Consider the following 14,861-nt stretch of genomic DNA (forward strand, 5'->3'; position numbering starts at 1 on the left):
CTGCTAATGTTCAATCAAGGAGATATTCCTGCCAACCTCACAGCCATTGTTCATGTTGTCCCCTCTGCCTGGAGTGCTGTTCTCAGTCCTGCTCTGATCCTCCCCTACCTATCCAGCTTCTCTCCACCTCAGCTCAATGTCACTCCCTCAGGAATGTCATTGCGGGCAGCCACAGCTGTGATGAGACGCCTAGGGACTTGGCTATGCACCATGGGCCTTTCTGGCTGGACTGCAGGTACCAAGGCAAGCCAGCACCCTGCCTGGCCCCCAGGGACCCCTTGAGAATTGAAGATGGAGTAAGTGATTAATGGGTACATAGGGGATCCCTGGGAACCAGACCAGCTCAGGCTGTACAGGCTGACCTGACACACCCACCCACCCACCCCTGCCCCTCCAGGGACCTCCTGCCCTCAGACCCGTGGCTTCCTCACCCTTCTTGTACTCCTCCTGCAGGCACCCTGGGCCATCTCTCTCTAGCACCCCTCCCCTGCACAGATCCTCGCCTGGAAAGCCCTTTGATGAGGTGTTATCTATCCCAGCCAGGCCACTCCTGGCTGACTGTCAGGCACCCTCGGAATGACAGGGACGTGCCTAGTCCAGCTCACAGCTCACAGGCCGCTCAGACCTCCAGGCCTCCAAGGAGGGACGTGTCCAGGGCCAGGTTAAGAGAGTGAATTTTCCCTTCAGAAGAAGGACTGATTGTTTCTATTTCATGAGGTGAGGCTGGTTAATAGCAACGTTACGGCTGGGCGTGGTGGCTCACGCCTGTAATCCCAGCACTTTGGGAGGGTGAGGCAGGGGGATCACTGGAGGTCAGGAGTTCGTGACCAGCCTGTCCAACATGGTGAAACCCCACCTCTACTAAAAATACAAAAATTAGCCAGGCATGGTGGCAGGCACCTGTAATCCCAGCTACTCAGGAGGCTGAGGCAGGAGAATCACTTGAACCCAGGAAGTGGAGGTTGCACTGAGACAAGATGTTGCCACTGCCCTCCAGCCTAGGTGACAGAGCAAGACTCCATCTCAAAAATAAATTCAAAAAATAAAAATAGCAATGTCATTCAGGGTGACAGTAAAAATCACATGTACACACACACAACCCACAACATGCAGCCAGAGTTCCAGCCATTCCAGCTCCCAGGCAAGTGTGTGGCCCAAATACATCTGCGCTCTGCCCGCCTGCATCCTCACCACTGACCGGCAAAAACCACCTCTTCCCTTGGGAAGGATGATGGAGCCCCAGGAGCCCCAGAGACACCCAGGGAGAAACTCCAGAAGATTGGAAGGTCACCAACAATCGACAAATTCAGATGAAGACAGGACACCATCTCCCACCTAGCAAACTAACGAAAACAATGACAGCCGGGCGCGGCGGCTCACGGTGGAATCCCAGCACTTTGGGAGGCCGAGGCGGGCGGATCATGAGGTCAGGAGATCGAGACCATCCTGGCTAACATGGTGAAATCCCGTGTCTACTAAAAATACAAAAAAACTGGCCAGGTGAGGTGGCGGACACCTGTAGTCCCAGCTACCCGGGAGGCTGAGGCAGAAAAATGGCGTGAACCTGGGAGGCGGAGCTTGTAGTGAGCTGAGATCGCACCACTGCACTCCAGCCTGGGAGACTGAGCGAGACTCCGTCTCAAAAAAAAAAAATTAGCTGGGCGTGGTAATGCACATCTGTAGTCCCAACTTTGGGAAGCTGAGACAGGAGAATCGCTTGAACCCAGGAGACGGAAGCTGCAGTGAGTCAAGATCACACCATTGCACTCCAGCCTGGGCGACAGAGTGAGACTCCATCTCTCAAAAAAAAAAAAAAAAAAATTAATACATCACATTAATACATCAACAGGAGAAGGTTCTTATAAACATTGCAACAAAGCAGAAAATCACTTGCTAAAATTCAACACCCATCCTTGTTTGGATTTTTTGTTTTGTTTTTGCTTTTTCTTGTTTTTTGAGTTTATTTTCTTTTAGTAAAATTAGGAATGAAAGCATCTTCGTTCACGTAGCAACAAAAACTCAAACTGAGAATCAACATCATACGATGAGTGGTGCACAATCAAAAGCAAGACAAGATGGCCGGGGCGGTGGCACACACCTGTAATCCCAGCACTTTGGAAGGCCGAGGCAGGCAAATCACCTGAGGTCAGGAGTTTGGGACCAGCCTGGCCAACATGGTGAAACCCTGTCTCTACCAAAAATATGCAAATTAGCTGGGCATGGTGGCGCATGCCTGTAATCCCAGCTACTCGGGAGGCTGAGGCGAGAGAATTGCTTGAGCCTGGGGGACGCAAGTTGCAGCGGGCTGAGATTGCACCACTGCACTCCAGCCTGGGCAAGAGAGCGAGACTCAGTCTAAAAAAAAAAAAAAAAGAAAGACAAGATAACTGCAGCCATCACCATTATTTGGTATTGTTCTGACAATTTTCACTGATAAATAATACAAAACACTTAAAGTATGTGAAACATTTGATTGGAAAAGAAGTGACATTATTATAATTTGGACAAGCTGTGACTCTCAACCTAGAAAACTGAAGACATTAACAAAAAATTAGAACTAGTTAAAAAAAACTTTAGTAAAAGAAGCTGGAAAGAAAATTAATATATGAAATGAATTCCTTTCCAACATACTAGCAATAAGCAATACTCATTTGTAAAAAATGTAATGGAAAAAAAATCCTGGGCAAAATAGTGACAAAACCCAAACTATCTTAAAATAATCTTTAAAAAAATGGGTGGAACCTGTGAGAAAAAAAAAAACCCTGAATCTTTATGAAAAAAACCAAAACTATGAATCTTTACTAAAAGAAATAAATATGAACAGAATAAGAGGCACATCTGACGGATGAGAACAATGGAGTTTTTTGAAAATGATAACTCTTCCCCAAAATCAAGACTTAACACAATTCCAAGAAAAATCAGAGTAGAAAAAATTTTTGGAAGTGACAAGTTTTTCTATATGTCATCTAAAAGATAAAATTCTTGGCCGGGTGCGGTGGCTCAAGCCTGTAATCCCAGCACTTTGGGAGGCCGAGATGGGCGGATCACGAGGTCAGGAGATGGAGACCATCCTGGCTAACACGGTGAAACCCTGTCTCTACTAAAAATACAAAAAACTAGCCGGGCGAGGTGGCGGGCGCCTGTAGTCCCAGCTACTCGGGAGGCTGAGGCAGGAGAATGGTGTAAACCTGGGAGGCGGAGCTTGCAGTGAGCTGAGATCCGGACACTGCACTCCAGCCCAGGCAACAGAGGGAGACTCCATCTCAAAAAAAAAAAAAAATTCTCAAGAAGGTTTTGCAAATGAAGAATATGAATAAAAAGAAGATGCTTGGCCGGGCGCGGTGGTTCAGGCCTGTAATCCCAGCACTTTGGGAGGCCAAGATGGGTGGACCACTTGAGCCCAGGAGTTCAAGACTAACCTGGGCAACATGGCAAGACCCTCTACCAAATCTATGTACACACACAGAAATTAGCCAGGCGTGGTGGTATGTGCCTGCGGTCCCAGCTACTCTGGGGGTGAAATGGGAGGATCCCCTGAGCTTGGGGATGTTGAGGCTGCAGTGAGTCATCCAGCCTGGGCAACAGAATGAGATGCTGTCTCGAAGTTTAAAAGAAGAAGAAGAAGAGGCCAGGCATGGTGACTCATGCCTGTAATCCCAAGACTTTGGGAGGCCGGGGCAGGAGGATCATTTGAGGTCAGGAGTTCAAGACCAGCCTGGCCAACATGGTGAAACCCCGTCTCTGCTAAAAATACAAAAATTAGTTAGGCATGGTGGTGCACGCCTGTAATCCCAGCTACTCGGGAGGCTGAGGCAGGAGAATTCCTTAAACCCAGGAGGTGGAATTTGCAGTGAGCCAAGATTGAGCCACTGTCCTCCAGCCTGGGAGATAGGGTGAGACTCTATCTCAAAAAATAAAAAAATAAAATAAAAATAATTTTTTTAAAAAAGAAGGAGCTGAAGAAGGTGTTGGCCTAAGTAATTTTGGAAATGAATGGAATCTGTAAGACTAAAAGCAAAAAAACTGTATTCTAGTTAATAAAGCTGTTTCCCATGGGGGTCCTCCTCAACAATTCTGAAAGCACTATAAATGTATACTGGAACTAAACAGTAAAGTAAAGGGATGGTGGACGGCAGGAGGCAAGTTTGTCACTGTTAGATGTGGAGGTTACGGATAAGGCACGGGAAGAGGTTTGACTATCCATATACCTAATATATCTAATCCAATAACAAACACGAATTAGAGTTGAAGCTTTCAGCATGAACTCATGTTTAGCTTAATATAGACACAGATGATTACATAGAAAACTATTTATAGATACAAGTACATAGACAGGTATGTATACAACATACATCTCCTTACCCTGTGAGTTAAGGGAGGTTTTAGAAGTAATGGCACCTCAGCACCAACAAACACACTTAGCACAGATATCCTGGTTTCCAGTCACAGGAATCAGGGATCCTTGGAGAAACAGTGAATTCAAGGACTGAGGCAGGAAATACATAAGATGAGCCTGGAGCCTCAACCAGTGCCAGAAAGTAGGAATGTGGAAAAAAAAAAAAAAGAAAAGAAACATGTACACAACGTGAGGGGTGTCCAAGGGACACAGAAACCAACTGAACGAGCTCCCGACGACCACAGCCAGAAACATTTGAGGAGCAACATAAAGTGGTTTAGAATCGTAACACAAAGTATAAAATAGCTAGCCATGATTCTATGCTGATGTAGATAAGTGATTAAATTAATTAATAAATGGAGCAGAAGAGACAATTCTCATGCAGAATAATTCCAAATAATCCATGTAGATAGATACTCCCCCGCCAAGGACGTGGATCGTAGCTCCCCCCTTTTTAAATGTGGGCTGCACACAGTGACTGACTCTCTTCCAGAGAGCACAGTATGGAAAGAGAGAGGGGAAAATAGTAACTCCATTGTGGAGAAAGCTGCAGACTACTACCCGAGTCAGGCAATCAAGCTTAACATCAACAGAGTTCCATCACCGTGATAATGTGTGCTCTTGACATGAGATGATGACAATGGTATTTTCACGCTGGGTCTTCCTCCCGAAACATGACCCAGTCTAGCTTGAGAAAAACATCAGACAAATAATGATTGAGGGAAAATAGCTGATCAGTATTCCTCAAAACTGTCAGTTTCACCAAAACGAAAGTAAGCCTGAGAAACTCACAACCTGAGGAGCCGAAGAAGACACGACAATTAGTGTATCTTGGATGGGATCTTGGAGCAGAAAAAGGGCATTAAAGAAAAACTGAGGGGCCGGGCGCGGTGGCTCAAGCCTGTAATCCCAGCACTTTGGGAGGCCAAGACGGGCGGATCACGAGGTCAGGAGATCGAGACCATCCTGGCTAACACGGTGAAACGCCATCTCTACTGAAAAACACAAAAAACCAGCCGGGCGAGGTGGTGGGTGCCTGTAGTCCCAGCTACTCGGGAGGCTGAGGCAAGAGAATGGCATAAACCCGGGAGCCAGAGCTTGCAGTGAGCTGAGATCCGGCCACTGCACTCCAGCCTGGGCAATAGAGCGAGACTCTGTCTCAAAAAAAAAAAAAAAGAAAAACTGAGGAAGGCCGGGGGCTGTGGTTCATGTGTGTAATTTCCCTGCTTTGGGAGGCAGAGGCAGGAAGACCACTTGAAGCCAGGAGTTTGACACCGGCCTAGGCAACACAGCAAGATCCCATCTCTACAAAAAATTAGCCAGGTGTGGTGGTGTGCACCTGTAGTCCCAGCTACCTGGGAGGCTGATGTTATTAACACCTTACATTACTATGCTACATTTATCACAACTAATAAATATTGATACATAATTATTAACCCAAGTCCACACTTTATTGAGATTTTCTGTTTTTCTTTTTGTTGTTGTTGTTTTCTTTTTGAGACAAGGTCTTGCTCTATTGCCCAGGCTGGAGGGCAGTGGCACAGTCATAGCTCCCTGCAACCTTGAACTCCTGGGCTCAAGCAATCCTCACACCTCAGCCTCCCAAAGTACTGGAATTACAAGTGTGAGCCACTGAGCTCAGCCTACCAATTTTTAAAATTTCAAGTTAAAGAATTAAATGTGAAGAGAGGAAAATAAAACAAAACACACACATGCATAAACCCTAGAAAATCTACCTAATTGGTTGTGTGACAGGAAAAAACAAAACAAAACAAAAAAACCTTTATAAGCACCTAAGTGAAGAAATCACAAAGAAAAAAAAGAAAAACAATAGATTTCTCTATACAAACATTTAAAACTTTAAAACACCAAGAATTACAAATACTAAAAGACAAGCAACCAGGAAAAACACTAAGCACACTTAAAAAAAAAAAAAAAAAAAAAATGTTAAGGCCAGGCGTGGTAGCTCATGCCTGTAATCCCAGCACTTTGGGAGGCTGAGATGGGTGGATCACTTGAAGTCAGGAGTTTAAGACCAGCCTTGCCAACATGGTGAAACCCCGTCTCTACTAAAACTACAAAAATTAGCCGGACGTGGTGGAATGCATCTGTAGTCCCAGCTACTCAGGAGGCTGAGGCAGGAGAATCGCTTGAACCTGGGAGGTAGAGGTTGCAGTGAGTGGAGATCACGCCACTGCACTCCAGCCTGGGCAACAGAGCGAGACTCCATCTCAAAAAACAAAACAAAACAAAATAACATCATCAACATAAAGTCCTCATCCCAACTAAAAATAAAACCACTAAAACTCCCAGTGAAAAAATTTGCAAAGAAACTGACAGTTTACAAAACAAGAAATTCACACCAAAATTATCTAGTGAACGCTTGAAAGACATTGAACCTCACTAGCAATTGAAACAAGAGGGTATCATTTTCCATTTTTTAATTAGAAAAGAAATATTTTTATGTTAATTTCCAGTGTTGGGGGTGACTGCGCTGAAACAGCCCCCTGAAACGGTTCTGGTGGAAGTTCACTCTCCTGAAACATTCTGGAAAACTACTTGACGAGTCGTCCCCCGACTCGCTGTGTTAAAAATGGCTAGGAATTCCACTTCGAGGAACTGAAGCCTACATAAAAACCAATCAAAGATGCAGACAAAGATTTTAACAAGAGTTTTTTAGTAACATTTTAATATAGAAAAACTGAAAACAATCTAAATTTTAGCACCAGATCTTGGTTTCTACTACTATTTTCCAAAAACAAAAAAAGGAACCAGGGTTCTTTTGAAACGATTAGCAAACTTCTAACTTTCCTACTCTGGGAACATACAACTTTTTAATTTAGAAACTGTAAAATTTCTGAAGCACGGATCTTAGTTTGTCTCCAAGCACGAACAGTCCAGAACTACTGCTCTTTGCCCTGCACCTGCCTCTTGGAGTTTAGGAAAGGGGTTTCCTTTAAGAAAACCCTCCCAGGGCCGGGCGCGGTGGCTCAAGCCTGTAATCCCAGCACTTTGGGAGGCCGAGATGGGCGGATCATGAGGTCAGGAGATCGAGACCATCCTGATTAACACGGTGAAACCCCGTCTCTACTAAAAATACAAAACTTAGCCGGGCGCGGTGGCGGGCGCCTGTAGTCCCAGCTACATGGGAGGCTGAGGCAGGAGAATGGCGTGAACCCGGGAGGTGGAGCTTGCAGTGAGCTGAGATCCGGCCACTGCACCCCAGCCTGGGCGGCAGAGCGAGATTCCGCCTCAAAACAAAAACAAAAACAAAAACAAACCCTCCCAGTGTGCAGCTCTGGGAGCTGGAACAAACAGCTACAACCCCTATTTCTCAAGCTCCTCTTCCACCAAAGGGGATTCTATTTGCTGATTCAAAAGGCACAGCCAGGCCTAAATCACAGCTCCAAACGCTCAGAAGCCCTCGGTGGCTGTTCACAGCCCATTGAAAGAAAAGGAAATTCAAGTCCGCCAAGGCATCAATCAGCCCTGCAGTCATGGCTGCGTCCAATCTTGCCCCTCCTCACTTTCCCGCTCCACTCCTCCCATGCACACCCAGCTCCCACACACACCTGTCCCTCTACATCAGCCCTCCTGTCCATCCCCCAGTCCTTACCCAGCCAGTTCCACACGCCCCAGGGAATCCTCTGTTCCTGCTGTGTCCCCAGCACCTGGCATCTGCCAGGCAAACAGCCAAAACCCAGTAAACATTCATTGATGCTCTTCAAGCCCTACTCACAGGCTGCCTCCTCAGGGGGGTCTTTCCTTAGTCCCCTTCCTTGCTTACTGGTCCATGGCCAGGAGTTGGCACCTGAGCCACCACATGTCACTTTCTATTCCCCACCTGGCCTGTCCCAGAGGACTACCAGCCCGAGGAATGGACCCTGCCCCCTTCACACAGGCCCCCCTGTGGGCCTCCCTGGGCTCTACACAGGTCAAGGTTTCATGATGTTGAAGTCTCCCTGATGTCTGAACCTGGGGGTGTCACTGGGAAGCTAATTTGGGGAACCAGGATAGAGTACTGGTTTTTCGTTTCATAGAGGATGGAGTAAGGGCGCTGAGCCTGGTGAAGGCTGGAGAACTGCATGCCAGCTCAGTGTCCAGAGAGGAGAGGGAAGGGCAGGGGTGGGCGGGGGGCTTCCTGAGGCTCGTGGCCACAGATGGGGCGGTGAGGACAGCCTCAGGAACCCTGGCCTGGGCTTCAGGACATGACATGTGGCTCCGAACGGCTGCTATCCTGCCGGGCCACTGGAGCCACATATTTCAGAGACAAATGTGGGTTATGATTCAGGAATGATGCCACCCTGGCAGGTGGGCCTTGGGGAAGTCTCATCAGTGTCCTGAGCCTCAGTGTCTCCAACTGTAAGATAAAGGGGTAGATTCGACGATCTCTAAGCTCCTTCAGTGTGATGTCTTCGGAAGCCCCAGAACAATTCAGAAAGTGGGTGAGAGAGTTGGGGAGACGGATGGTGACCTGTGTTCCAGTTCAAGTGCTGGAACAATTCACAGCCCACTTCCTCACAGCCCCCCAGCTTGGTTGCCCCCTGACTCCAAGGTGGAAGCTGTCCATCTGATGTTCCTAGAAATCTTTCTTTAGAGTCCTGGCTTCCGAGCTTTGAGCTGCAGAACCCAGTGGTGCCCAGAACTTCTGGAAGCAGAGGGGCCTCCAAGCCCCTAGACCACAAACTCAGCCTGAAGCCTACGTAGAGAACTATGTCTTCTCACCGTTTCATCCGTTTTTTAAGAACCTGTGATGGCATTGTGATTCATAAATGCAAATCCTTCTGAAAGGACTTGCTAGCTCATGCAGCCAATGGCCACTGTCTATTTCCTCAGTACAAGAACATTCTGCCGTACAATTTTGCAAGGAATCTGTGTGTGTGTGTGTGTGTGTGTGTGTGTGTGTGTGTGTGTGTGTGTGTGTTTGCTTTATAAAGTTATCCTTGACAGAGGGGTGAATGATAGATATGATAAAGCAAAATATGACTCAGAGGCCCTCAGTGGTGGGCGTAGACGGTTCCATGTACGTTTCTCCCCATGTTACTGTAAGTTTCAAATTTCCCATTAAAAAATGCTGGGGAGGCTGGGTGCAGTGGCTCATACCTGTAATCCCAAGACTTTGGGAGGCCTAAGTGGGAAGATCACTGAGGCCTGGAGTTTGAGACTAGCCTGGGCAATACAGAGAGACTCCATGTCTACAAAACATTTTAAAAATCAGCCAGGCATGGTGGTGTATGCTTGTAGTCCCAGCTACTTGGGAGGCTGAGGTGGGAGGATCGCCTGAGCCCAGGAGTTTGAGGCTGCAGGGAGCCGTGATTACGGCACTGCACTCCAGCCTGGTGACAGAGCCAGACCTTGTCGCAAAAAAAAGAAAAAAAAAGGAGTGTGGAAAGCAGTCCTGCTCCTCGACTGGGAACCTGCTGCTCACTCAGCAACCGCTCTCCCTGGGACTCTCTACAGTGGAGCGCCCAGGGACCCTGTAAAGGGCGCCCCTAACACTGAGCTGCAAGGAAGGGGGTTAAAGGGGAAGCAGAGGTGCAGCATGCAGGGAAGGAGTTAGGGCGGGACTCAGCTGTGAGAATACAGCAGGTGGAGGCCACGGCCAGCACACGAGAGGCGCTGCTCTTTCCCTAGGGAAGACAGGCGAGGGGGCAAGACCGGCAAGGGTGAGTCCGCTCCCCACTGCAGGGTCCGTAGTGGACCCCATTTCGTCCCAAGGCCTGCCTCTGGGAGCTGTTCTGGTCTCCAAACCTATGCTGGGAGCGAATTCTAAGAATTGGCCAAAGGAAAAACCCTGCAAAGGCTCGTGGAGTCCCAAGTCCTCGAGAGGACTGCCTCATTTCAACATCTCAGCAAGCCTGGGAGGCCGTCCTCACCATTTCATAGGTGGGGCCGGTAAGGCGCGGGAAGGTGAGGTCACTTGCTGAAGTCTCACAACGGCGCAGGAGAGCAGGGAGAGCAGGTTCCTCGAGCGAGGGAATGCTCCAGAGGTTGGGAGGGAAGGGACAGCCGCAAGGACTGCCCAGGTGCCCGGGGTCCCCGCAGCACGGATATGCCGAGAAGGCGCGCCCGCCAAGGTGTGGCGCAGCCCACGACGTCCAGGTGCGTTCGGGGCCAACTGAGGGGGTCGGGCAGGTGAGCGCACCGCAAAGGGGGCGCCCGGTAGGCGGGGGCGCGGGGGCGCTACCTGGGTCGTGGAAGGGCACCAGCGCGTAGTTGGCAATGGCCTGGCTGCGGCGGCTCAGACTGCGTTCCAGAATGCGCGAGGCGCCGTCTATCACCTGCATCAGGTCGTCCCACATGGAGCCAGTGACGTCGAAAACGAAGGCCAGGGTGGCGTCCCCCGTGGTGGGAGGCATTACCGTCCCGGGAACTCCGGCCACCGCCACTGCCACAGAGACCACGGTCAGCAGCCGCAGGAGCGGCGCCCCGGGCATCATGCTGAGCGCGGCTCTGGCTGCGGGTGCTGTGGTGGAGGCACAGGTCGGAGCGAGCCGGCCGACCCAGTGCACACAGCGGCTGCAGGCAGTGCCTTGCTCCGTCGGGCCGCGGCCAGTGCGCGAGGGATAGGGGCGCGCGGCGGGTCCCCCTGCTGGGCGCCAGAAGCGGGTCCTAGAGCCCACCCCATTCAGGGTCACGGGCCCGCCTCCTCCGCTCCCCCCACCGTGACTCAAACTTTCCCAGCCCCACTGTTCACCCGTCCAGATCCGAGGTTAGGGGAGGACGCGGGGCGGAAGGCAGAAGGGAGCTGGGGCCCCTGCCAGGGCAGCGAGGGATGGGGACGCGCAGGATGCAGTGGACACCTGCGCCTCCAGCCGATGGCGCGCCACGCTGCGGGGGCGGGAGACAGGGAAGGGGAGGCGCAACGGCACCAGTCTCCCTCAAACCCCAACTTCCCCCATCCCTGCCTGGCCAAAGCGGACCCTGGCTTCTACAGCTCCCTCCACCCAGTGCTGCGACCACTCCCCTACACCCCCACCCACCAACACACACACAAACTCCGCCATGCCTTTTCCTTCTGCTGGGTGGGCTCTGTGCTTCCCGGTTATTGCAAGCACTACTATTATTATAATCAACAAGAAGTCTTGTTTTTAACCATGTTCTAATCATTTTCAGTTATTTGCTTGAAGACTGGCTGCAACCCTAGAATGAAATACTAACCCTAAACCCATTTTACAGAGCAGCAAACTGAGGCTCAGAGAGGTGAAGGCATTTGCCCCAGGTCACTCAGTTCTCAAACAATCAAGACAAGATCAGAGGCCAGATCTAGAAAGACTCCAAAGGCCCAGAGCTCTGCTGCCTCCCTTGTGTTAAAAGACATTGTCACATGGTCGCCTGGTGACTCCAGATGATGAGGGCTACCCTCCTGCCCATCCACCTCCCCGGCCCCATGGGCTGCATGTGGGGTTGCTGGCTCCCACCTGAGGTGCTGTCTGGGACTGGGTTTTGCCTGGGGCTGGGTTCAGCCTCCTGTTCCATGGCAGATCCAGATGGGCTCAGGCATGGCTGCTTATCTCAGGCTGTGCTCTCGGGACCTGTTTCTAGGCCTCTCTCCCCACTGGCCTACGAGCCACTTGAGGGCAGGGCTAAGCCTTGGTCTACATTGGATGAGCCCCCAGTTCCCAGCCCAGATCCAAGCACATGGTGGGGAGTCACTAATGTTGGCTGAATAAATAAACAGCAGCTTTTGTGGATATGCCTGGTTTTGAGTCATGTGCGAGAAGGTAGCTAACCCCTCAATCCCTCCTCCGAGAACACCATGCGCCCAGAGACATGGCTGAGGGCTCTGGGTCTGTGAGTGATGGTGGGGGGTGGAAGCGCTTTCTTGAGCCCCGTCCCTGCAGAGTCCTCAGCCAGGAAGCCCCCCACCCTATGCTTCTCCTTCCCTCTTCGGTCTCAGCTCAGACCCCACCTCTGAGGCTGCTTCTGAACCCTTGCCCTGCAACCCACATTTCTCTGAGCCCTGTCCTGGCTCTGACCACACCGTATGGCCCACGTCATGTCTGTGGACCTGCCCCTTCCACTCTGGCTGTGAGTTCTGTGGCAGAGATCCTGCACCTGACCATGGTAGGTGCCCAAGGAAGGTTTGCCACCTGAATGGGCCAGCAGGCATCAGAGAAGCTTGGCAGCTGGGCGTTGGCCACGGTGGGAGGCAGCAGACATCCCCAGGGACTCCATTCTAGCCCAGAGCTGGGGTCCTAGGGAAACGGTCTCCTACAGAGCTACCAGTCTCGTGGAATATAGTGCAGCCAGGTGCCCAGACCCAGCAAGGGAGTGGAACTTGCAACCAAGTTCACAGGAAGTTGAGTCACCTGCACTTCTTAATGCTGGCTCTTTAAATCTCCCTGGGCTAAGTCTGTGATTACCCCCAGAGTCTGGGCAGGGCTGGGCCAGCTGTTGGAGAGAGAAGAGAGGCCCCAGCTGTGGGAAGGCAAAAGCCAACAGGAGCCAGGAACCAAGCAGGACTCACAAATGGTGACATTTCAGGCACAGTGCAGGGAACATCTGGGGACAAAGGTCCTTCGGTCATTCACACCACAAACATTTGCTGAGCCCAAGCTGCGGTCAGGCACTCTGCTAGGCAGTGAGGGCAGCAGCGGGGGATGGGGGGGATGAAGATGGAGAAGACATGCTTCCCACCCTGGGGAGAAGAGACATGTAAACAAATAATTCTAAGTCAATGAGATAAGTGCTAATAGAAGAATTACCAAGCACTCTGGGAGCTCAGAGGAAAGAGTGGCTGAGCCTAAGAGGTCAGAGAAGGCCACAGAATGAGCCTGAGAAGTCTTAAGGAACAAGCAGGGAAGGGTATTTGAGGAGCAGGAAGGGCACGTGCGAAGGCAGGAAGATCTGAAACACCCATCGACAGGTAGCCCTGCGTAACCAGTCAGGGGATGTGGAGCTGAGAACAGAGACCAGATCACAAAGGACCTCTGTTATCTTGGAAATGCACTTGGGGTTTTTCTGAGGACACTGGGGAGCTACTGAAGAATGCAGGCCAGGAAGCCACCTGATTTGATGTGCATTTCAGAGAGGTCACAGCATAGAAGTTCAGAGGGTGGACCTTGTAGATCCCAGGAAGCCACAAATCTACTCATCAAGGATGTAAGGGCAGAGCTGGCCCCAAACTAAAAAAGCAAGATGGCTCTCCCCGAGTTGGTCACCAGGGGCAAAAGGAATCATGGATTTGGGTACTGAAATAGCCTGGCTACCTGGAGCAAGGCCCTCCCCTCCTGGAAGCTTGGTCTTTTCATTCATAAAATGATTTTGAGATGGAAGGGAGCTAACAAGATAACCTCTGATGTTTCTTGCAGCCTTATCACTCTGGAACCACTACCCTGGTCCCTCAGAGACAGACGAAGGATGCGAGGGGAAGTCTAGGCTCATCTTGGCACTGCTTCCCCCAACTGCCAGGGAAGAGAGGCTTGAGCAGGCACCTGTCGTCTGTCTGTCGTAGCTCCATCAAAGACTAATGTCTGACCTGACCCCAGTGCCCATCCAGGATGGCTGGAGGTGCTGCCCCAAGCACCATCCCCTGAGTGCCCAGGACTTCCCAAGAATGTAAACATGGTCACATAACAAAAGTGAGCAAGGCTGCAGTGCAGCAGGTCCAGAGAAAACACAACTGCACCTCATCAATCAATTTCCATCCCACCACCTTGCCTTGACTGCAGGCTGCCTGGGAACCCCACACTTTTCCTCTATTTCCAGAAGAAGTGGTCTCAGTGGAGTTGTTTCCTAACATAGCACATTTGTTGTAGACAGCTATAGAGAGCAAACATATGCTGTGGGCCATCCACTTAAAGGAAACAGGCATGGGTATTGCTCAGCCTGCTGAGTTCAGCCCTGGCTCATGAACCCAGGTCTGTGCACTGTGTCTGCACTGAAGATCCATGTGCAGAGGGGCCACATCAAAACCCTGGACTCTGAATGCATAGCCAGTGCACGCAAAATGACTCTTCCCTACCAATAGCCCTTCCTTACTCTTCCCTATTCCCTGCTCCCTAAATGCCTTCTAGTCTTGGCCGCATTAAATCTGTGATTCTAGGCTGGGTGCGGTGACTCACGCCTATAATCCCAGCACTTTGGGAGGCTGATGTGGGCGGACGACCTGAGGTCAGGAGTTCGAGACCAGCCTGGCCAACATGGTGAAACTCCGTCTCTACTAAAAATGCAAAAAATGGTGGCAGGTGTCCATAATCCCAGCTTCTTGGGAGGCTAAGGCAGGAGAAATGCTTGAACCTGGAAGACAGAGGTTGCAGTGAGCCAAGATCGCACCACTGTACTCCAGCCTGGGTGACAAAGCAAGACTCCATCTCAAAGAGTAAAAATAAATAAATCTGCAATTCTAACATCCCCCACTCACTTCGTCTCACCCCAGCCCTCATCCTTGGAGAATCTTCTCTGTTCCTCTGAGAGAGTAAAAATACTAAGGGTGGAGAGGATTGGCCAGAGCCTCAAGGAA

At 50.5% G+C, this 14,861-nt stretch overlaps 2 protein-coding genes across 2 annotated transcripts in view; one reads left to right on the forward strand and one right to left on the reverse strand.

Moving 5' to 3' along the window:
* HMCN2 (hemicentin 2) overlaps positions 1-10,836 on the reverse strand; it is a 174,071-nt gene extending 163,235 nt beyond the window's left edge. The window contains exon 1 of the mRNA XM_050760505.1: positions 10,584-10,836. Coding sequence (XP_050616462.1) covers positions 10,584-10,836 — 253 coding nt within the window. The remainder of the gene's footprint in view (positions 1-10,583) is intronic.
* The window catches only part of C15H9orf78 (chromosome 15 C9orf78 homolog), a 583,691-nt gene that overhangs the window by 120,951 nt on the left and 447,879 nt on the right, over positions 1-14,861 (forward strand). The window lies entirely within an intron of this gene.

This window comes from Macaca thibetana, chromosome 15 (genome assembly GCF_024542745.1).
Source record: "Macaca thibetana thibetana isolate TM-01 chromosome 15, ASM2454274v1, whole genome shotgun sequence".
Taxonomy (NCBI): domain Eukaryota; kingdom Metazoa; phylum Chordata; class Mammalia; order Primates; family Cercopithecidae; genus Macaca; species Macaca thibetana.